The 21,954-nt window shown below is 49.8% G+C and overlaps 1 protein-coding gene across 1 annotated transcript in view; it reads right to left on the reverse strand.

Annotated features, from left to right (window-relative positions):
- The window catches only part of CLPB (caseinolytic mitochondrial matrix peptidase chaperone subunit B), a 92,869-nt gene that overhangs the window by 42,740 nt on the left and 28,175 nt on the right, over positions 1-21,954 (reverse strand). The window contains 2 exon segments of the mRNA XM_037377024.1: positions 12,466-12,594; positions 17,857-17,960. Of these exon segments, the coding sequence (XP_037232921.1) occupies positions 12,466-12,594; positions 17,857-17,960 (233 nt within the window).

The raw sequence follows: 21,954 nt of genomic DNA on the forward strand, positions 1-21,954 counted from the left end.
TTCTTGCACTCCCTGCACAAGACTCAACATTATCTGAGGGAAAAAAAGCTTCCTTCAAGATGTTATGAGTATTAGTGAAGTCTTAACCTCAAACTGCTTTCAACCTGCATAGGTGGTTAAATTCATACTGCTTTCAAATAGAATCTTCTCCAGCAATACACAGGAAGGCCCAGAGCATGGAAAGGCTTGGGCAATCTGGAATCTGTATTTTGGGCTCAGAAAAACCTTTTTTCTTTGCCACATCTTTTAAAATAAGCTGACCTACCTGCTCCTTTCAGTCTTGCTTTATTGTAATGCAAGTTGTTTTATGCCTACTTGATGCCTGGGCATGAACACAATCTGCCTTATTCTTGTTTGTAACGTAACAGTATGAGAAGGGAAGCTAAAGAATCATCTCTCTATATATCTACACGTGTGCAGAGCTATTAAATTAATGACAAACATTATGTCACTGTAGAGTTTCGTACCCAGAAACACTTAAGAGAGGGATCTATTTGCTCCCCTGCCCTATGGGGAAACTATTCTTAAGCACTCCGACACGGACATAAATGTGCTTGCACTTATACGCTTATTGCTCTCGCCACGGTGGGATGTTAGACACTTCAGTGCTGTGATATGATTGGTTTCTAAATCCCAGTCTCACAGGATTTTAATTACTGGTCTGGCACGGATGGGAGTAGAACTTGCTGCTGTCGGATGGAGGGGGTCGATACGCTGGCCCAGAACATATTGAGCCATGGTGCTTGCAGACTCTATTGCACTATTTAATCATCTTTTGCAAAATTTACAGTGCAACAGAAGGAATCAATACTGAATTTATCACATTCCCTTGTAAATATGAGCATGGAGAGGGAGAGAGGATTTCAGGCACTCTTGCACCACAGCTGGCCTGGGATAGATGTGTTATAGGAGGTGCCAGACCTGGAGCAAACCTCCAGGACAGAGCACCTGGGGGCAGCTACCACACCTGTGACTCCCCAAAAACACCGACCCTAACACCCCACTGGTGCTTCGGGGGTATGAGAGGGCTCCGTGTCCTCTGAGGCGCTGGCAGAAGCTCAGGGGAGGACTCAGCCATGCTCCCTCCGGCACTGTGGCCAGGGCAATGAGCGATCTGCCAGCACACGGCTCTGCGGGAGCAGGGATGTTCTCCTGGCATAAGCACTTACATGCATGCCTGCAGGATTCCGGACAGTAGAGTTATTATTTCACACTGGCCTGGTTTTGCTCACGAGGACTGAGTTACAGCCTTGTTCTTCAGAAGACAAACAGTTCCTAACTCTAGCTAATGTCAGGCAAAAAAAACACCAGTGAGGACAGAGCAGCCTGTGGTTTTCATTTCCCCAAACTGAGTTGCAACAACACTGGCTTTCAAGACAAACACACACATTCTCCCAGTGCCCTGCAGACATGCTGTGCATTTATAGTGGGTGCCAGGGTCCAAAGGGACTCCTGGCTCCTGTGCTGCTCTGTCCCATCAGCTGGCACTGCCATACCTGCGCTGCTGGTCCTTCCAAAGCCCTGGCTGATGACAAAGCACTGAGGAAAAGCCAGCAGAGATCCAAGGGTGAGGCAGGGAAAGCTGCCAAAGTAGCTCTAGAATAAATGAAGTGATTTTTGAAAGGAACTGGCTCATGTGGGAACTTTTCAAATGTACCATCTACTGTCTTGAGCCCCGGGGCAGTGCTTTTCAACCTGATAGATCTCCAGGGCTCAATAGAGAATGAAGGAAGGCAAAAAAATTGAGTAGGTTTAAACTCACTGTACAGTGGCACCTCAACCACGGCTGAAAATTTCTGGGGAACCATCCATTAGAAAAGACATCCTGTTCCAAGACCATCAACCTAGCAGGCCTACAGCACCTTGACTTCCTCAGTTCCTCCTGTAGTTTTCCCAATTTTGCTCTTGCTTACACTGCTAACTCCACTGAGTGCAGTGAAACATCACCTTCTCAGGATGTGATCAGGCCCAAGGTATCTCCTCTTTGTCACCACTTGCTGGCTCCTGGGGATCTGGGAGACACAGTTGTCCAGTGATGTCCTTCACCCTCTCTCCCTGTAAGAACGGAGCCCTTGCCATCTGGGATGAAACTGAAAACACTCCAAGACACATTATACAGAATTCAAACACAAGAAAGCCAGGTATACTTACAACCTGATTTTTCCTGAGAATCATGGAATGGTTCGGGTTGGAAGGGACCTTCAAGACCAGCCAGTCCCACCCCCCGCCAGGGGCAGGGCCCCCTCCCCCCAGCCCAGGCTGCTCCCAGCCCCGTCCAGCCTGGCCTTGAGCCCTGCCAGGGATGGGGCACCCACAGCTGCTCTGGGCAGCCTGGGCCAGCGCCTCGCCGCCCTCACGGGGAAGGGTTTCTTCCTCATGTCCAACCTAAATCTCCCCTCTCTCAGCTTCAAGCCATTCCCCCCTGTCCCACCACTCCCTGCCCTTGCCCAAAGCCCCTCCCCAGCTTTCCTGTCGGCCCCTCCAGGCACTGGGAGCTGCTCTAAGGTCTCCCCGCAGCCTTCTCCTCCCCAGGCTGCACAGCCCCAGCTCTCCCAGCCTGTCCCCACAGCAGAGGGGCTCCAGCCCTCTGACCAGCTCCGTGGCCTCCGACGGGCCCGCTCCAACAGGTCTGTGTCCCTCTGATGCTGAGGACCCCCGAGCTGGACGCAGCGCTGTGGGGGGGTCTCAGCAGAGGGGAGCAGAGGGGCAGAGCCCCCTCCCTCGCCCTGCTGGCCCCGCTGCTGGGGATGCAGCCCAGGGCACGGGTGGCTTTCTGGGCTGCGAGCGCACATTGCCGGGTCATGCTGAGTCTCTCATCCCCCAGCACCCCCAAGCCCTTCTTGGCAGGGCTGCTCTCCATCCATCCTCTGCCCAGCCTCTATTTGTGCTTTGTATCACAAGCACTTTCACTTTCTGATGTCAAAAGAGCATCCCTTGTAATGCTGGCTCTGTAATTCATTTACCCATCATTCATCCTATTCACAATATCTGCAATTATACTGTACCAAATAGGGGAGCATGGAGCATTACCAACAAATGTACTGTGCTAAATTTACTGGCAAATTGAGTTCAGAAGTCTGCGTTATTGCAGCTTCAGCTAAAATGTTTTCATAAATGTATGTTCTTTCCTTCCTCTCTCTCTCTCACTTTTAATTAGAGATATGTGCACTGAGCTGACTTGATCACTCACGTTTTACAAGACAGACTTGAGCACGAGACCTAGGCACACGTGCTTGAGTCTCCCAAGGTGGCAGGCCAGTGAGGCTGCTCCAGTGAGACATGGCTGGAGTCAAGACCTGAGCTCCACTCCCAGCTACATGCTAGGTGAGCTCAATTAGCCCCTTTGCACCTCCCAAGACCATCTATCCCAGTCCAAGAGGCTGTTAGCACTGGTATGAGAAAAAGGATCAGTTCTGGAGTCACACTGAGGGTCCCGTGCAGGAAGAAGGAGGCAAACGGTGTTTTGGAGCAGGCGTTTCCCATGCAGGAGCAGCCTGGGCAGCCCACACACTGGCTCTAGGAGGAGCTGGAAGCAAAGGGGTTTTCTGAAGATGGGAAGTAGGAAGCAAGTTGGTCAATCATAGCATTATTTAGTTTGGAAAAGACCTTTGAGGTAATCAAGTCCATCTGCTGAATGATTAGGAGAGTGCTGGGGAGAATGAAACACGTAACGAGGCTGCTCAGGTTTGGCAGGAGGAGATGTGCCTGTCCCTGCGATGGGGATAGAGAGGGGAGGTCCGGGCTACAGGCTTGAAGGAGGGAACTGCTCTGCTTTTAAGCAAAGATATGAAATGGAAGAGACCACCTACCTACGTGCATCAGCAAAGTAGTGCATTTTCACACAACAGCAGCTGATGGTTCAGCCAACCCCTCGCCACACGGACACACGCACAAGAAACACCTTGGAAAAGCAATTCAACATCCAAGAAAAATGACAGCTGAGCTGTTAAGTGCCAGGGAAACCTTGCCTCTACACTTCTTTCTGTGCCCAGGTTTCTCGGGTGTGTATGGGGGGAAGCAGTCACAATATTCTGATTTTGCTTTTCATAAGCTCTAGCCCAAGAACAAGATGGTTCTCTGCAGCATTTTCTTTTGTGCTTTAATTTATTAGAATTTAATTTATTAGAGGGGTACCACAGCCATGACAACTCTTCATAGCACAAGGCTGCGAAAGGTTAACAGTGTCCGTGCCAGGAGGAGGGATACCCCCCTGCAGGGCAAATCCCTCAGCAGCAGTGCTGTCCCAAGGTTTGAAGCCCATGAGGTTTCCCCAGGCTGTCCCCCCTCTGCCTCAGCCTTGCTGAGCCTCACCCAGGGCACAGGAGAGGACGCGGGATCTCCTCTGCCCATGGGGCTCCCCAGCTTGCAGGGGTGTGGGCTCCGTTGGGAATGTCTGGAGCAAGAAAGACTGACCTTTGGCGGAGGAGGATCATAGAATAATAGAATCACAGAAAGGTTTGGGTTGGAAGGCACCTTCAAGATCATCTTGTTCCAATCCCCCTGCCATGGGCAGGGACATCTTCCACTAGACCAGGTTGCTCAAAGCCACATCAGGTTAAGGAAATTTAAGCAAGTATCCACTAGCGCTAAAGGACCTCAGAAATGTCATTGTGAGGCCTCTCTTGATGATCATGGTAATGGGGAGAAGCCCCTGGGGGTGGGAAGAAAGACAATGTCATGGCTATCTTCAAGAAGGACAAGAAGGAGGATCAGGAGAACTCCAGAGTGGTCAGCCTCACCTTGATTCCTGGGAAGGTGATGGAGAAACTCATCCTCAAACCCCTTCCTAGCAGAGGTGATCCTCCCCATCTACTCTGCCCTGGTGAGACCATGTCTGCAGTGCTGTGTCCAAGTCTGGGCTCCCCAGCTCAAGGGAGACAGGGAATGACTGGGGAGGAGCCAGCAGCAGCTACAAAGATGATGAGGGGCTGGAGCATCTCCCTGATGAGGAAAGGCTGAGGGAGCTGGGGCTGTTCAGCCTGGACAGGAGAAGACTGAGAGGGGACCTCACCAATGCCCACAAATATCTCAAGGGTGGGTGCCACGAGGACGGGGCCAGGCTCTTTTCAGCAGTGCCCAGCGACAGGACAAGGGGCAACGGGCACAAAGTGCAAGACGGGAGCTTCCATCTGAATGTGAGGAAGAACATCGTTCCCCTGAGGGTGACGGGACACCGGGACAGGCTGCCCAGAGAGGCTGTGGGGTCTCCTGCTCTGGAGACATTCAAACCCGCCTGGACGTGGCTCTGTGCAACCTGCTCCGGGTGAACCTGGTTTAGCAGGGGGTTGGGCTGGGTGGTCTCCAGGGGTGCCTTCCCACCCCAGCCATGCTGATTCTGTGATTCTGTGAGCATACGAAGGACAAGAAGGTGACTGCGAGTAGCCAGCACGGATTTATGAAGAGGAAAGCAGTGGATGTTGTTTATCTTGACTTTAGTAAGACTTTCAGCATCATCTCCCATAACATCCCCACAGTGGACAATGAAGTGGGATTGAAAACTGGCTCAATGGTCATGAGAAGCAGCAGAAAGTGCAGCTGTAGGCCTGTCACTTGTCGGGTACAGCTGCTGAACAGCTTCATTAATGACCCTGATGATGGGCGGAGCCCACCCTCAGCCAGTTTGTAGGAGATACAGAACTGGGAGGAATGGCTGATAGGCCAGAAGGTTGTGCTGCCATCCAGAGGGACCTTGGTGGGCTGGAGACATGAGTTGATAATAACCTCTTGAAGTTCAGCAAGTCCAACAAATGCAAAGTCCTGCCCCTGGGGAGGAAGAAGCACAGGCTGGGGCCACCTAGCTGGAAAGCAGCTTGGCAGAGAACATCCTGGTGAGCACCAAGTCCACCATGACCCAACAATGTGCTCTTGCCACAAAGAAGGCCAATGGTGTCCTGGCCTGCATTAGGAGGAGTGTTGCAGCAAGTTGAAGGAGGGGATCCTTCTCCTCTGCTCAGCACTGGTGAGACACATCTGGTGTGCAGTTCTGCACTCCCCAGGTCAAGGAAGACATGGACTTACTGGAGTAGGTCCAGCAAAGGGCCAAGAAAACAATGAAGGGACTAGTGCCTCTCATACAAGGAGAGGCTGAGAGAGCTGGGATTCTTTAGCCTGGAGAAGGGAAGGCTCACAGGGATCTTATCCAAGTGTATAAACACATGATGGGAGGGGGTGAAGAAGATGAGCCAGGCTATTTCTAGTGACGCCCAGTTACAGGACAGGAGGCAACGGGTGCAAGCTGAAACACAGGGAATTTAATTCAAAACATAAGAAAAACCTTTACTGTAACAGATACTGAGCACTGGAAGAGGCTGCCCGGAGAGGTTGTGGAATCTCCATCCATGGAGATATTCAAACCCCAACCACAGTCCTGGAAACCTGCTCCAGGTGACCCTACTTTGAGCAGGGGGTTGGACGAGATGGTCTCCAGTGGTCCCTGCCAACTTCAGCGATTTCATGGATTCTACTGTGCCCTGGCACCCTGATGAGGAAACACAACTCTCCCCTCAGCTTCCTCTTTGTCCCTCCTAACTATTACAGAGTATCTTTGGACCTAAATACTTTAGTCAGGGGCAAAGATACCACTCCTCAAAGATCATAAAGCATGAGACAGCGGCTGGATACAGTCAGAGGACCACACACTGCCAAGGAAACACTGTTGAGCAACAGAAGAGGCATCAGCAAACAACTTGCAATGTCTCCTGCAGACAACTGAGCACCGGAGAGAGCACTACGGGAGAAAGAACAGCGTCTTTGTGGCGTCCAGGTGAGCTCCTTCCAAGTGAAGACGTTTGTTCAACAGTCTGTTCACAAGGTGGTGGTGGCTGGCGTCCTGGCTGTCAGCGGTGTGATCTTTCAATAGCAAAACACAGCATGATGCACGGGGCTGGGACAGGCTGCAAAGGGCCTTTACAGCGAAGGCAAGCAGATTGTGCATGTGGTTTAATAAAGGTGGGGCCACTCAGAGATGCACAGAGACAATTTCTGGTGAATCTCTCCAGGCTCTTCTGGTTTCTAAGCTTCTTCAAGCCTCCTATTGCTCAGTTCCCCTGACCAGGGCCTGCCCTTCTTCACAGCCCCACTTCTGAGCCCCACGTATTTCAAACCTAAACTCTTCTCCCCACGTTAGCCCAATAAAGTAATAACAGGTACCTGCTGCTCGATTCCAAAGCCTGCAGGTATTCTTTGGACCTAAAACCCTGCTGTGTATTTGTCACATGGGAGTAAAAAAATATAATCCCTCCAAAACAGTAACAGAAGCATGTCCCAAGAAATTAAACAAAATGAATCACAACTCATTCCACTGCAAAACACACCATTACCCCTCTCACTGACAGCATGAGAATGGACAGGTCCCTGCGCATGGGAACATAAGTGCTGCTGGTTGTGTCTTTGTTGCCTTCATCATCATCCTGAATCCACCTGCTGCGGGCTTGAGACTGCTGCATCCACATGGCTAGAAGGACCAGGCTTTGAATTTAAGCCAGTCCTGAACTCAAGCCCCCTCCCAAGTCTCCTGCAGAAACTTTGCTGGAGGCCACGAGGGTTGGTAGCAACATGAGCCATCCGGGAGGTTCAGTTTGACTATTGGTAAGTGTCCGGAGCTAAGAGGAGGATGGAGGGCTGGAATATACGCAGTGTGCTTCCAGATGCTGGCCTCCAGCCCCGGTCCCCCACGGATCAGCGCCTGTCTGGGCTCCTCTGGCTACCTGCATTTCAGTGACAGGTTCTGGAGCAGAATCAGACTTAGAAGGGTGCTAGAAGGTGGCTGAGCTCTGTGGTAAGGCTAACCTTGCAGAAAGCTGAACCTTTTAACACTGGCTATTTCATATGGCAGATTTAAATACTGACATAACAAAAGCTCCCTCTGAAACGAAGAGGCTTCCACCGTCAGCGAGCTGGAGACGCTGCCTTCTTTCCTCCAAGCCAAACACAAAGCCCTCTGAATCGATCGCGCCTGCAGTAGCAACTGGTGCATGCTGTGGATGCGAGCTCCCACCCACTCCTTCCCATAAACACCGATATTTATGGTGTCAGCTCAGGTCAGGAGACTGTGAAATGTCACCAACAACTGCCCAAAAGGACAACAGAGCAGCGACTTCGTCTCGCGGTCTGCTGGGCACACACATGCTGACCACAAGGCGATAAGGTCCTGGAGGGGTCAAGCGAGTCACTGAATGGGCCACAAAAGGCCAGGGATGTGGGGTGAGGGGCAAGTGCATAGGGGCTTCCCTTAAAAAAAAAAACCAGCGCCACACAACGGGGTAGTTGTTTCAGCAGAGAGGGGCCTTGGCAGTTAATGGCTTTGGCCCTGAGGGCAGGGCACCAAGAGAAGGAAGTGTTAGGGAGAGTAAATGGACAGTTAGTAAAAAGGCAGGTGTAGGGAAGTGTAAGGGAGGGAGCGAGGGGAGCCTGTTCCATGTCAGCAAACAGGAGACATCCTATGCGCGAATGTCAATGGCAGACAGCATGGGGAAATTATCCTCACAAAGGGCCCGGGGCAGGCACGCTCTGAAAGGTGTTCGATCTCCACTTGAGACCTTCAGCCATGTATTCATTGCAGATTATACTAACAAGGATGACGCTTTATTATCACACAGAACCAGGAGGAGGGGAACACCCCAGTCAATGCGATGAAAACCTCATGTCAGGCACCAATCATGAAATCGAACTCCAGAGTGCAAAACTCACTGAAAAGGAATGGAAGGGTCTGCTGTAACGCTACCAGCTCAGAAGAATGCACCTGACAAAAAGGGGAGACGTATTTGATTTAGCAAGTAAATCATCATTAATTTTCATCGTAACTATGACGGCAAAGAGTAACTGGATGTTGCAGATGGGCTGGCAAATACAGATTAATCTGAAGAGCACTGCAAACTCAACCTCAGGATGCTGCAAGGACTCCAGCAGGACCTTTCACATCATGCGCCGAGTGGAGATTCGTGTTGGTGGACCAATGTTCCCAGGGTCTAAGCACTGAGACATGCCTGTATCTCTGCAAGATTACAGTTTTCACTTGGAAATGCATTCTTAGTGCAGACTCTTCTGAATCTGTATCCACAAGGATTTCCATCGGGCTGGACTACGAAGAGATCAGCAATGAGCAATTGCCACGTTTCAGTGTTATGGTTGGATAAATTCAGAATTTTCACTTTGATTTGGTACACAATCCCTTCCGTTGTACTCAAACAAACAAGAGTCCTACAGATTGTTATATGCTTTTTTTCCTGAGATTCGAGTGAGTTCTTCCAGGCTGCAACACTTTGCTGTGAACAAAGAACTCTCTATGAGCATCAAGCAGCCGAAGTGGTCATTCACAAAGACAGCAGTGGCTCCCGTACTGATACAGAAACAGCATTTGAACAAAAAGAACAGTCCTCTCTATTAAGAGAGTCCTGTATTCTAACAAGCTCTCAGATAGCTGAGCAGGAGACAGCTGTAGAAATGAGCTGGACTTGCCACTTGCAATTATTTATTCAGTATAGTGAAATTCTTTAGTGCTGACTTCACTTATTTGCACCCACATTTTACCTGTACTTAGAATAACCGAGCAGCTGCCTTGGTACTTTCAATCAGCTAATAATACACGTGTCTTGTAAGGAGATTTTCAAAGGCAGAAAAACTAATGAGGTACCTTTTTAAAAAACGTTATTCCAGTTTTTCCCCAGAGGGTAGGAGGGCGACTGCCAGCCCAAACTCAACAGACAGAAAAAGAGCTCTCAGCCTCTTGCTGGCAGCTCTGCTGTCGCCTTCTCTCACGACCACTGTGACCAACATACATACACTGTGCAACACACAGGCTGCCCAGAGCAGCTGTGGGTGCCCCATCCCTGGCAGGGCTCAAGGCCAGGCTGGATGGGGCTGGGAGCAGCCTGGGCTGGGGGGAGGGGGCCCTGCCCCTGGCAGGGGGTGGGACTGGCTGGTCTTGAAGGTCCCTTCCAGCCCCAACCATTCCATGATTCTGTGATTCCATGATCCCTAACACTGCTGTGGAGTGTGCCTGTGTACCATCTTCACAGCAGACCATGCCTCTGCCCTCATGGCTAGTCCACACCTGTATTTTAGGTGTTTTTAGAGATAAAACACTGCTGTTAAGATTCACACCATCCCAGGCTCACTCTGTTCAAATCTGTTCACAACAATGCTGTGACAAGGACTTTTCCATGCCACCACTTTGACCACGTTGCCACTCTCTGTAACATCACAGAGCCCATTGTGCTCGCCAGCAAAGCCTGCCCTGTGCATTCACAACTCATCACTCAAGAGAGTGAAGCTCACTCCGCTCTTCCCACAGGCATCCCTGCCCACAGCTGTGGGATCTCAGAGGTCCTGTTGAAGCAGTTTCCTCTGACTACCAGCACCCTGGGACAAGCAACCGCTGAACGCGTGCTGTTGGACGGTGCAGCAGACATGTAGCGAGTCAGATGCACTGAGAAACTGCCAGGTTCAGTGTTCAGGCAGCGTCTATGTATCTACCAAACATGGAGTAGTCTGTCACGTCAGACAAATGCGCTGGACCACACAAGGGCCAATATTTTCATCTGAGGACTTCCCAGTCACCACACGCACATACTCCTACAGCCCACAGAGCAGCTGTCTGCTTTTTCAGCTCCCTTCTCTGCAAGCAACCCATAGGAATCTTGGCTAAATACATTTGCAATAGGTTTTCTTTCAGTGGCTCCTTTTTTGGGGGGTTAATTTATGGCCAAGAGATAGGGTTCTGGTATCCCGCAGGCTCCCAGAGAAACCCTGAGCCAGAGTTACCTGTGGAATTCAGGGGTATTGAATCTCAGCCTTTCACTCTTATTTTTCTATTTGTAAAAGATAACAAGCATACGGTAGAGATGAGTATCAAGGTTCAATGTTCCTACAATTATTTTTCTTCATCCCTTCTGGGGATGGTTAGCCTTCACGGACGCTACTTTCCATTATCCTTTTAGTTACTTTCTCAAGGAATGAGCCTTGCGTGAGTCCGTCATACAGTTATCTGCCTGCCTGCTTCCCTAGAATTAACTCCTCAACTCCTGTGATGCCCACACCACGAAGACAATGATATTCCAAAAATTTTTGCAAAAATATCAGCATCTGGCTAGACAGACGCTAGAGAGTCTCTGCACCACAGGGACGGGCTGACAGCGTTCAGCTGCTGTATACTGCATTTGGCAGAAGGCTGCTGGCAAGCACACACTTCAAAGCAGGCACAACATCGCTGTTTCTTGCTCATTCAAAGGTGCCCCAGGTGACCTTGCAGGAGGAGAGGAGTTGAAATTGTTGTAAGAGGAATGCTAGGGACAAAGGACGCAAACCTGGAGGGAAGCAGAACTCTACCAACTAGCTCTGCAGTCTGCAGAGCAATTTGTATCGCAGGCAGATGCAGCTAATTTAACGGCACCACGCAGATGTAGATACACATTCAGCAGACTCCGGTTCTGGATAACAGCATAACACAGACGCAAATGTCATCCTGCTAAAGATCAGCAGGAGGGTAAATATAAAAAACTGTTGTCATGGTAGCACATCTCTATTCTGTTAGCTAAATGCATCTTCTTCCTCTCCTCCACTAGTGCCAATGAGCTTTTTCCCCATGAAGACGGTCAAGCATTGCGACAGGTCACCAGAGAGGTTGGGCAGTGTCCATCCCTGGACGTTTTCAGGCCCCAGCTGGCTAAAGCCCTGAGTAACCTGGTCTGACCTCACAGCTCACCCTGCTTTGAGCAGAACGTTGGACTAGAGACCTTCTGAAGTCTCTTCCAACCTGAACTATGCTATAATCCTATGAATTTCCATCTCATTTATTATCCTAGAATTGTTCAGGTTGGAAAAGTCTCATAAGATCATTTGGTCCAACTGTACATATCTCTATGGATCTGTACTCTAGAGCCATTGAGTACATAAGAGATGACAGTGAAGCAGGATCCAGGAGAAGAAGGGGTCTGTGGTTTGACCAGGAGGCCAAATTACTGCACAAGCTAATTTCTACCAATTCTGACAAGAGCTGCATCACCAGGGTACCAACAGTACCCCAGCCTAAACCATTTCATGTGGGTAGTGGTCCCTATCCAGTACCTATGCAGAGCAGATCCATTATCAGTAAAGTGAGGGCTCTTTGATTCTGTGCCACACAGGTACGTAAGGGATATGATTGATGAGTGGAGTGCAAATTGCGAAAGGGAAATGTTCAAAATACTGAACAGAGACACCAGTGGATGCATCCTCACTGAACTGCAGGAGGAAAGGGAAGTCAATGATTAAGATGAGAACAGCCACCAGAAGTACCTGAGAAAAACCACTGGAGATCAATGGGAACACAGAAACTAAAAATTAAAGAGATTAAAGCAAACAGTAAATCACGTCTAATCCTGACAATGAAAGAGTGTGGCCCTTGTGCAAGCTTGACAGCTCTGTGGGACAGGCCTACTCAGAAAAAGTGCTCCTGGCCCAAGAGTCGGGTGGAGCTATGGAACTCACCTCCATCCAGCAGCAGTTTGACAGTCAGGTAGTCATCAGCCAGTACCGCATAGTGTAGAGCTGTGCAGCCCTTGAAATTGGCTCGGATGTTCAAGCGGTTGTTGAAGTCATCCTCCCGGGTTACAAGGACTGCAGGGGAAAAAGAATGAAAGCTCAGCTCACTGAGACAAAGAGCTGCTTGTCTGAAGGCGCACCAGCAGCACAGACCACCACCACCGGCCTGGAAGCCTGCTAAGGGCCTAAGGACCTTTTCCAGGATACCATCAGGACCCCAGTGGAGGGTTCTGGTGGCTATTGTCCCCGCTCCACTAAGCAGCAGCAGAGATGAAGACAACACGGTTTCCACAAATCCCAGGGCCCACCTTCATAGCACCCAGACAGGGAAGGAGGTGCTTGGGGAAAGCCCAGCAGAAGAAGACCTCTCAGCCTTGTTCCAACCACAGCCTATTTGCACCTTCAAAGTGAAAACAGGATCCAACGCAAGCAAGCAACACAGAGACTTCTGCCTTTTATTTTTGCCTTTTACAGTCCAGAAGGGCCAGAGAACAAGCATTCAATGCTTCCTCCACACCAGCTTCCCCCTCCAGCCAGAATGCGGTCCCAGCAGTCTGCACCTACTTCAGGCTGGAAGCACAGAATGCCAAAACCTATGAGCCATAACCAAGGGAAAAGAGCCAGAGAGGCTGAGGGACAACAGCACTACAGATGCTGGGGACAGTAGTCAGCTGGCAATGGCCAGGGCATCTCCTCAGAGTCATGCTATGCTTCCCCTACCACTCCACTCCGGTTGCTCCTGGGCCTGTCTCCACCAGGAGCTGCCTCCTCTACCTGGCGCTGCCCAGAAGTGTCAAGAAGTAGCCATTTTAAAGCAGGAACTTTTCTAAAAACACTTCCTTTGTTAACTGAAAAGTAACGTGGGCTCAAGTGCTGCAGATCATGATGCTGAGCATCTCTGCTCCTGCTGTCTTCAGTTTTATGTTGAAACTGGCTGGTCCTTGGGGCCTGGAGTTTTTATCCTGTGTTTCCTTAGCCACTGGTACAGTGTGCTCCCCGAGGTGTATTCCTCAATGCTACCGGGATGGGAATAATTCATAATAACGCATTTCACAGCTGACTAGAAAGCCTGAAATCCCCTGAGCAAATGCAATTACACCGAGACCTGGCAGGTTTTGTGAAATCAGACCCAGAGACCATGATGCTTCTTTGAACAGAAAACAATGTTTTCTAAAGCTGATTAATTGTATTTTTTTTCCTCCCTTGAGCTCTGTTCTGCTGAATGCCAACATGCACAGATACCTGGCAAAAGGGAAAGCCCAACGACTGGTGCTTGCAGGTCAGAGCAAAGCTGGGCCAAGGCATTCCCAGGAGGACAGGAGAAGGACTGTGCTGAGACAGACACTAAAGACTAAATCTTCTAGATCAGATGCAAACTCAAGAGTTTGGACTGCAAAGCTGGAAGATCAAGGAATGCATTAAATCCAACTGATGTACAGAAGCAAAGACTCTCTGTGGGAGAGGCTGCACCGCTCCAGCTCCAAGCCCAGCTCTCGCTAGACCTGTCCCCTTTCTGCAGCGTACACACACGAGCTGGAGAAGTGCCAGAGTCCCACGCGAACCCAGCTGGCACACAGGCGATGCACCGTGGCTAGCAGACCTGGACCACAGGCACGGGCTGCCTCTAAGATGGCACAGACAGGCATCACCCCTCCTGCCAAGCACCCCTCCCCAAGCAGAGGCTTAACAATGTCTGCAATATTTACGCACAAACTTAGACTCAGACACGCGGTGGGAGGGGTGGAAGTGCCTCTGCTGATGATGCTCTGGTGCAAAACCTGGTTTTAGACGCTGTTTCTACTAGCACCTAGGAGGGACTATGCTCCCGAGCCAGGAAAAACTCTCTCCCAACACACCAATAGATTACTACAAGGCAGCGGTGATGTCAGCAAACAGAAAGGAAGCTGTGAAAGGAGAGGACACTGCCCCATCAGCACATGACCTCGAAGCAAATTCCCAATTCTGGGAGTCTCCAGCAGACCAGCCCGTGTGTCTGGGCAGGGCTCCAGCACCCTGCACGGGTCCGTAGGAAGGGTCTGCAGCACCAATACTCTTCTGCAGCTGGTCTAAAGGTCAGGCTTTAGCAAACATCCTGGGTTGTAAGCCCTGTGCTCCAGTCATCAGCAAAAATGAACAGTGGAAAAAAGAGTGGCTCTTGTTTGGCATTGAAGGAAATAATACCATGCTGCTGATCAGCCAGGAAGGAAGACTTACGGGAGCAGAGACAGCATCTTCACAACATCAGCCCTGAGAGCATTCAGCACACCAGAGAGAAGCCTGATCTAAAACCTGGCCAGATGCGCCATCAAAGCCACCAAAGAGGTCAAGTATTCCATCATCAAGAATCCGATGTGAGCAGCACGCTCATGCCTGAAGGGAGGGCACATCCCTCCTCTCTCATTTCAGTGTCCACCATCCTCACTGGCTCTTTTATCAACGAGCAGATGCTATCACTCAGGGCTGTGGGTTTTGACAGGCTCTGCACTTTATATCTGATTTTTGAGGAAAGGGAGGCTGTCGCACCCATTCCAGAGTTAATGGAGACTAATCCCCCTCTCACTCATCTGCGGGGAGCAGGCAGTAGGGCCAGGCCTGGCCACAACCCTTCTCCCCAGCCTTGGGAGACGTGCAAGCCTCACAAACACACAGCCCCACCACGGAGCCTGAGTGATGGTGGGACTGGCACATGCTGTCTCCTGCTGAATGAACGTCACCCAGCTGGTGGACCAAATGCTGCTCCTGGAGCTGTGCTAAGCTCCTCGGTGAATGGGTATAAAACCAGAACTCGGTAAGCCCATGTTGCCATCAAGAACTTGAAAGGGCTCTCAGCATCTAATACTTTGTCACAGCAAAGCAAGCAGACCTGGGCAGCAGATCCCCCGCAGGGCAGTCTCCACGTTCCCTCCTAAGAGCTAGCGACAGATTTCCAGAAGATTTGAAAAGTTCAGAAGAGAAAAACACTGTAATGAATACCTGATGCTGTCCTAGCCCAGCATCTGCGCTAATGAACCGCAGTACCTCCAGGAAGATCAATTAATGCCCTGGCTCCTTTCCTTTCCTGGGTCTTTTCTCCAAGCATACAGGGTGAGTATGTATATTTATTTATTTGTCGTCATTTCCTACCTAGGGAGGAGCAGGATAATGAACTGCGTGCGTCAGGGAAGATGAATCTGAGATACTAGGGAGCAGTGCAGTAAAGAGATTAAAGTGTTATTATTGTTGGTTTTTTTCCCCCATGGTCCGTTGTGACAGCTCGGCCGTCATCTGTAAAAAATGTCTCAGAGAGAGATAATCATCGGAAACTCAATAAAGCGTCAGGGGAAGCCTCGTCTACCATCAATCACTGGGTGCCTGGAAATTTTCAGCCCTCTGTCTCCCTTCCTGCCATCCATATAAATGTCTGTAATATATTTTGTGCAGCGTTTGTGGAGCATACACTCTCGATTTGGATGTTTTTATGAAAAAATATTTATACACGAAATATGTAAATGCATTAAAAAAAGTAAAAAACAAAGGCAGTTTCTCTCTCTCCCTCTCTTTTTAAAAATGCAACTGAATTTATTCTTTTTAATAAAACATGTCAACCAAAGAATTAATGCAACTTCTTAGTGAGTGGCCTTATCTTTTCTTCACCCCAAAATACATAACATTATAGAGGGATGAATGCAGACAAAAACAATTAACTGTATTGGTTGATATACTTTGTCTTAAACAAAGTCTATGTACATGCATTATGTATTGGCATTCCATTGTTCATTTTTTAATGTTGTTTCATACATTTTGCATTCACTGCTACAGCGAGCTGATATATGCGTGTTCTCACTTCCATCAAGGAGCACGTCTATTGCACGGGTGGGTTACAGTGAGGGATGAGAGCAGAGAGCTTTTAAAAATAAAATAACACCCTGTCAAAACTGTCCTCTCACTGATTCATCTTCTTAACTCAACCTGTGTTTTATGAAAGGTTCAAATATTACACCTTCATTAGACTTCATATAGCTTTCAGCTCTTAGCAGTGAGGCAAAAAGCACAACAGACCCATGGATAATGTCACCACGTGATTTAGGCTCTGCAAACCACACAGGGCAAACAGGCTTCGGACAACCCGTGTGGCTTCCTCCAATATTCTCCTTCCAGCAGCTAGGAAACAGTTTAACTCCAGAGCAGGAGGTCACAGCACACAAACGCAGTCACTGTGGATGCAGCAGTCCCCAGGAACGTGAGCCCTGGAGGCTGGCTGAGCTCTGGCAGGGTGATGGGGATGGCTGGGACATGGTCTGTGGTCTGCCAGCACAGAGCCAAGGCCAGCAGGTCAGCACAGCATTCAGATGTGGAAGAGGCTTCTGGAACAGGGAAGGCAACAGCCAGGGACATTTTAGTGGGGTCAAGTCCTGCCAGCACTCATGCCAACCTCAGAACAAAGCCTGGGGACAAGAAGCATCCTTGAAACGTGCAGCTGGCCACTTTCTCAGCTGGGCACCAAGAGTCCAGACATCCCCTGCCTGAGATTCCATCGATAATCACAAACCCAAGAAAATCTAACCACCATTTATCGTCGTAAAGAGTGGAAACAGTCTGGAAATTTAAATTGGTCTGAATAAACAGAGCAGGTCTCTGAGCAATCTGACCTAGTACAAGATGCCCCTGCTCACGGCAGGGGGGTTGGACGAGATGACCTTGAAAGGTCTTTTCCAACCCAAACCACTCCGTGATTCTGTGATTCTAAGTCTGCATCAACATCCCAGCAATGGGGATAATGTTAGGGTGAGACTGGAACTTGAGACATCAGCCAAGAAAAACCATAACAAGATGAAACGACGGTGCAGAACATTTCCTCCTTTTCATGTAAAGACTCCAAGACCTGAAAGGTAGCGTTAACGCCTGCCCAAAAAACAGCAGCAGTAATTGCAACCAGTTACATCATCCAGTCTTACTTCAAATGGCCAAGTCTTTCTTCACTTTATACCTACTTATAAGATCTGGGGTAAGGTTACTGACAGAATACACTGCCCTGAACCCTCCTCCTTCCCCAGCAAGCGGCTGCATGTGGGTCAACAGGATGACACTCCTATCTACAACTTTGTATTATGTTCTGGCTATATAAAAACAGGTTATCTCTAGGACGTTGAAGGATTGCTTCTCATAAACATCTACACAATGTTTTCTCTCATCTTCAGACACACTTGCCCACGTACCATCAGTTACTCTACATTTAAATGCGAGCTGAAGCTGGCTCTAAAAAAAACCATACAAGGTCAAATTTCCATTTCAAAGCCAGGAAAGAAAATTTTGGGACCTGAAAAGCAAATGCAAGTGGCTGCACACAAACAATATTACCTTCCAAAGAATGGAGGCCTTTTTCCTTGGCAGTCTCATACACGCTGCTGAAATCGTCTCCAAGGTTTGGATCTGCATTAGCTGCGAGCAGGATCTTCACCACACTGTTACAAATTGGAACAAAAATAAGGCAGAGGTAGAACATGAGTAATTAAAAGTCCTTCAGAGGCTGAGAAGGGAGACGGCACTCGGAAAGCCCTCCCGGCTAGTGAAGGAAACCAACAACCATAACTGAACATTTCCACAAATAAAACCACACCAGCATATTCTGAAACCCATTAGATGCGGGAGGCACTTGAGGCAGGGGTGACGCTGTAGGGAAACACAGTCCTCCCAAGAAGACCTGCACAGAACACGCTCTGAGCATGATTCATATTCCCAGATCACCATGGGAATCAGTGACATTCCCGTAACTTTGTAGGTCTGGATCAGTGGTGGAAACTGTCCCCAGCAGCAGCAAATGTACAGTCAGAGCCAGATCCTGGCTCCAAGGCCATCCCTGCCCCTGCAGAAAGATAGATTCTTGCAACAGCCTTCAGGTTAAGGGAAGCAAAACTACATGGTGCTGTTACTTCTGCTTTTGGGTTGCAATTGCAACACAATCACAATTTTTTTTGCAATCGTAACAGCACCTAAGCCTCCTTTAATAAAGGTGCCACCCTCCCAAGACAAGAAGCCCATAGCATTTCAGCATGCAGCACAGCAAAAGGGCACTATTCACTTCTGAGGTTTCTGCCCTACAATTTACAGCAGTCACTTGAGCAGTCCATCTACATCGAAGCAGCTCATGGAAGCCACCCTTGAAAAGGCATCTCTTATACCCACATGGCCTATGAGACAGCTAAGCCTTCCTTTGCCTTTTTCTGCCCTCACAAGATGAAGCGTCAGACCCCAGCATTTCAAGAACAAATTTCAGCTGCATGAATTATATGGGGTTCTGGAAGAAAAGCATTCCACTGCTGCATAATATTCAGGCAAATCCCCACCTCTGAGAACCAGCCCACTGGTATGAGATCACCACCGAAGACAGCCCGATCGTCTGCAACCAGCCCAGCAGCTGCCAGGACTTCGGAAAGAGATTCAACCTCTGAATTTGTAGAGAACTTCCCCCTTATTTTACATGGCGGCTGCAGGACCCACTGGAGGGGCAGGCCCTCCTAGGGCTGACTGCCACAGCAACACAGGCAGAACATCCCATACTAAACTCTCCCGTGCGTTGGGATCGAGGCTTTCAGCCCCCAGACCCGCGAGGTTATCAACATGCTGCAGCAGCACAGATTAACACAAGACGCACAGGCCAGGCAGTTTTGGTGTGGAAGTCCTCCATCTCTGCTTTCGAACCCAAACAATCGGGCCAGAATTAGATTTCTCACCACTTCTGAAAGCAGCTTGAAGCCAGTTAATTCTTAATTTTTTTTCCAGGGTTCAAGCCTTCCATGACAACTAGACAGTAACTCGTTAGTTAGCATTCATCACTGGTGACATGGCTCACGGGCTGACAGCGATGTGCACCACAGACTGACTGACATGTATCTGCAGGCTGTGTCTTGTCAAGTCACATTTAGAATTTCACTTAAGCTCCTCTACCATTTACCCCATAAATGCATTAGCAGAATCAAAGGTGGTTATTTTATTCTTTGAATACAGTACAATAAAGGCCAGCTCCTTACCGGCACTGGTAAACTCTTCACCACGTACAAAGTTACTTTTAGTGAGCAAAGCAGCAGGCTGGAAGGCAGGAGATCCTCCGGCCATCTCCCGTGTGAGCACAGGTTTGTTTATACTTGTATTTCAACAATGCCCTTTGTTCTAAAATATTTAGGTTGAGATGCACTGGATCGTATTGGCCAAACAGCAACTACCAGCTGTGATCTTTCACCATTTCAGTGTAGTCAGGAGCACATTACACTGAAGACTTTCTCCAATAGTTTGAGTTGCACACCCATGATAAAATTAGATATCTGATAGTTTAGGACTGGCACTTAAGGATGAGGATCATCTCACCTACCTCCAGACATCAGCAAAGGAGGATATGAAGCTCTAAGTAGCCTCCCATCATAGATGTGCTCACTCTCAACCACTCAAATCCCTTCAACTAGCCTCAATTTTATAATAGAATCACAGAATCATGGAATGGTTTGGGCTGGAAGGGACCTTCAAGACCACCCGGTCCCACCCCCCGCCAGGGGCAGGGCCCCCTCCCCCCAGCCCAGGCTGCTCCCAGCCCCGTCCAGCCTGGCCTTGAGCCCTGCCAGGGATGGGGCACCCACAGCTGCTCTGGGCAGCCTGGGCCAGCGCCTCGCCGCCCTCACGGGGAAGGGTTTCTTCCTCATGTCCAACCTAAATCTCCCCTCTCTCAGCTTCAAGCCATTCCCCCCTGTCCCACCACTCCCTGCCCTTGCCCAAAGCCCCTCCCCAGCTTTCCTGTCGGCCCCTCCAGGCACTGGGAGCTGCTCTAAGGTCTCCCCGCAGCCTTCTCCTCCCCAGGCTGCACAGCCCCAGCTCTCCCAGCCTGTCCCCACAGCAGAGGGGCTCCAGCCCTCTGACCAGCTCCGTGGCCTCTGACGGGCCCGCTCCAACAGGTCTGTGTCCTTCTGATGCTGAGGACCCCCGAGCTGGACACAGCGCTGTGGGGGGGTCTCAGCAGAGGGGAGCAGAGGGGCAGAGCCCCCTCCCTCGCCCTGCTGGCCCTGCTGCTGGGGATGCAGCCCAGGGCACGGGTGGCTTTCTGGGCTGCGAGCGCACATTGCCGGGTCATGCTGAGCCTCTCATCCACCAGGACCTGCTCCTGAGGGCTGCTCTCCATCCACTCCCCACACAGCCTGTATTTGTGCTTGGCATTGCCCTGACCCACGTGCAGGACCTTGTATTTTCTTTCAGTTCATTCAGCAGTTTTGGTCTTGGTGCAAGGGTCAGCGTGTGAGATCATCCACTATCTTCAGCATAGTTTCAGTGAGATACAACCTTATTGTTTCATCCTCAGTCCTCTCAGAACAGACCATTTGCCACCAGGGAGAAGAAAGGTGTGGATACAAATCTCCCCCTCCATGTTCAGAAAAGCCATTTCTACACTGCCCTGCTACACTGCTCCTAAAGGCCACTTCCATGAGGACATCTTATGTAGGAGTGCCATCTCTCTAGCCACAAGACGAGCCTGTAGGTCCTTCTGGACCGCCTTGGGAGCATCAACAAGGCATGGGGCACAAAACCTATTCTAAAAATCCTTTAGCACCTCTAGCAAGGGCTTTTCAGTATGTGTAGCTCCTGACTCACCTCCACTTCACAACTCCAACTTGTTGCCTTATATAAGAGGACACTGCAGGACCTCTACCACTGACTGCTATGGCTGCAGCAAAACAAAAAGCAAGAGAGAAGTTTGGCCGCAAGTAAAATCACATGAGCCCAAGTGTGTAGCCTTGGCTGTCCAGAGCAGCTCCAGCCAAAGCCCACCAGCCCAGGCTCTTCCACCCCTGGTCATTAGGTAGGTCATCAGGTAGGCCTGTCAATCCTGCTTTTAGTGCCTGGCTGGCAGGGCTGGGCAGGAGGTGTGCCATCTCTCCAAGTCTATGAAACAGGAGAAGCAAAGGTGCCACAGCCAGGCTTTCTACCTGGGAAAGCTCTAGCACAGATCAATGATCTGCGCAAAGTTCTTCTGGAAGATCCAGCTGGATTCCTCTGGAAACATCCTGCATCTCCAGTACTTGGGGCTACTGTGGTCAGCCCAGTCATCAGGAGAACTGCATCAGAGATCTTGAAGAGGCAGTCCCTATGGAAAGCAGGAGGTACAGGATGGAAGATGGTGGGGCAGGTACTGCCTTGCTGCCCTATTGGTCTGCATCAATGACCTCCATGCTCCTAGAGATGGACATCTAGCTACTGAACAGAAGCCACCATTAGTGAAATGTCCCTCAATTAAGCCTTTGATGATCTTGCCCTAGGCAGCTGACTTACTGTAGGGCTTCCAGCATCTACATCAGAAAGCCTTTCTGATCATTCAAGCGCTTTAAAGTACAGCTTCTGATATGGTCAAACCACCCTTCTTGGACCCTATCCTCACAGCTGTCAACACCAAAGAGTTGCCAACACCAAAAATCCCCC

Source organism: Falco rusticolus, chromosome 2, assembly GCF_015220075.1.
Source record: "Falco rusticolus isolate bFalRus1 chromosome 2, bFalRus1.pri, whole genome shotgun sequence".
NCBI lineage: Eukaryota > Metazoa > Chordata > Aves > Falconiformes > Falconidae > Falco > Falco rusticolus.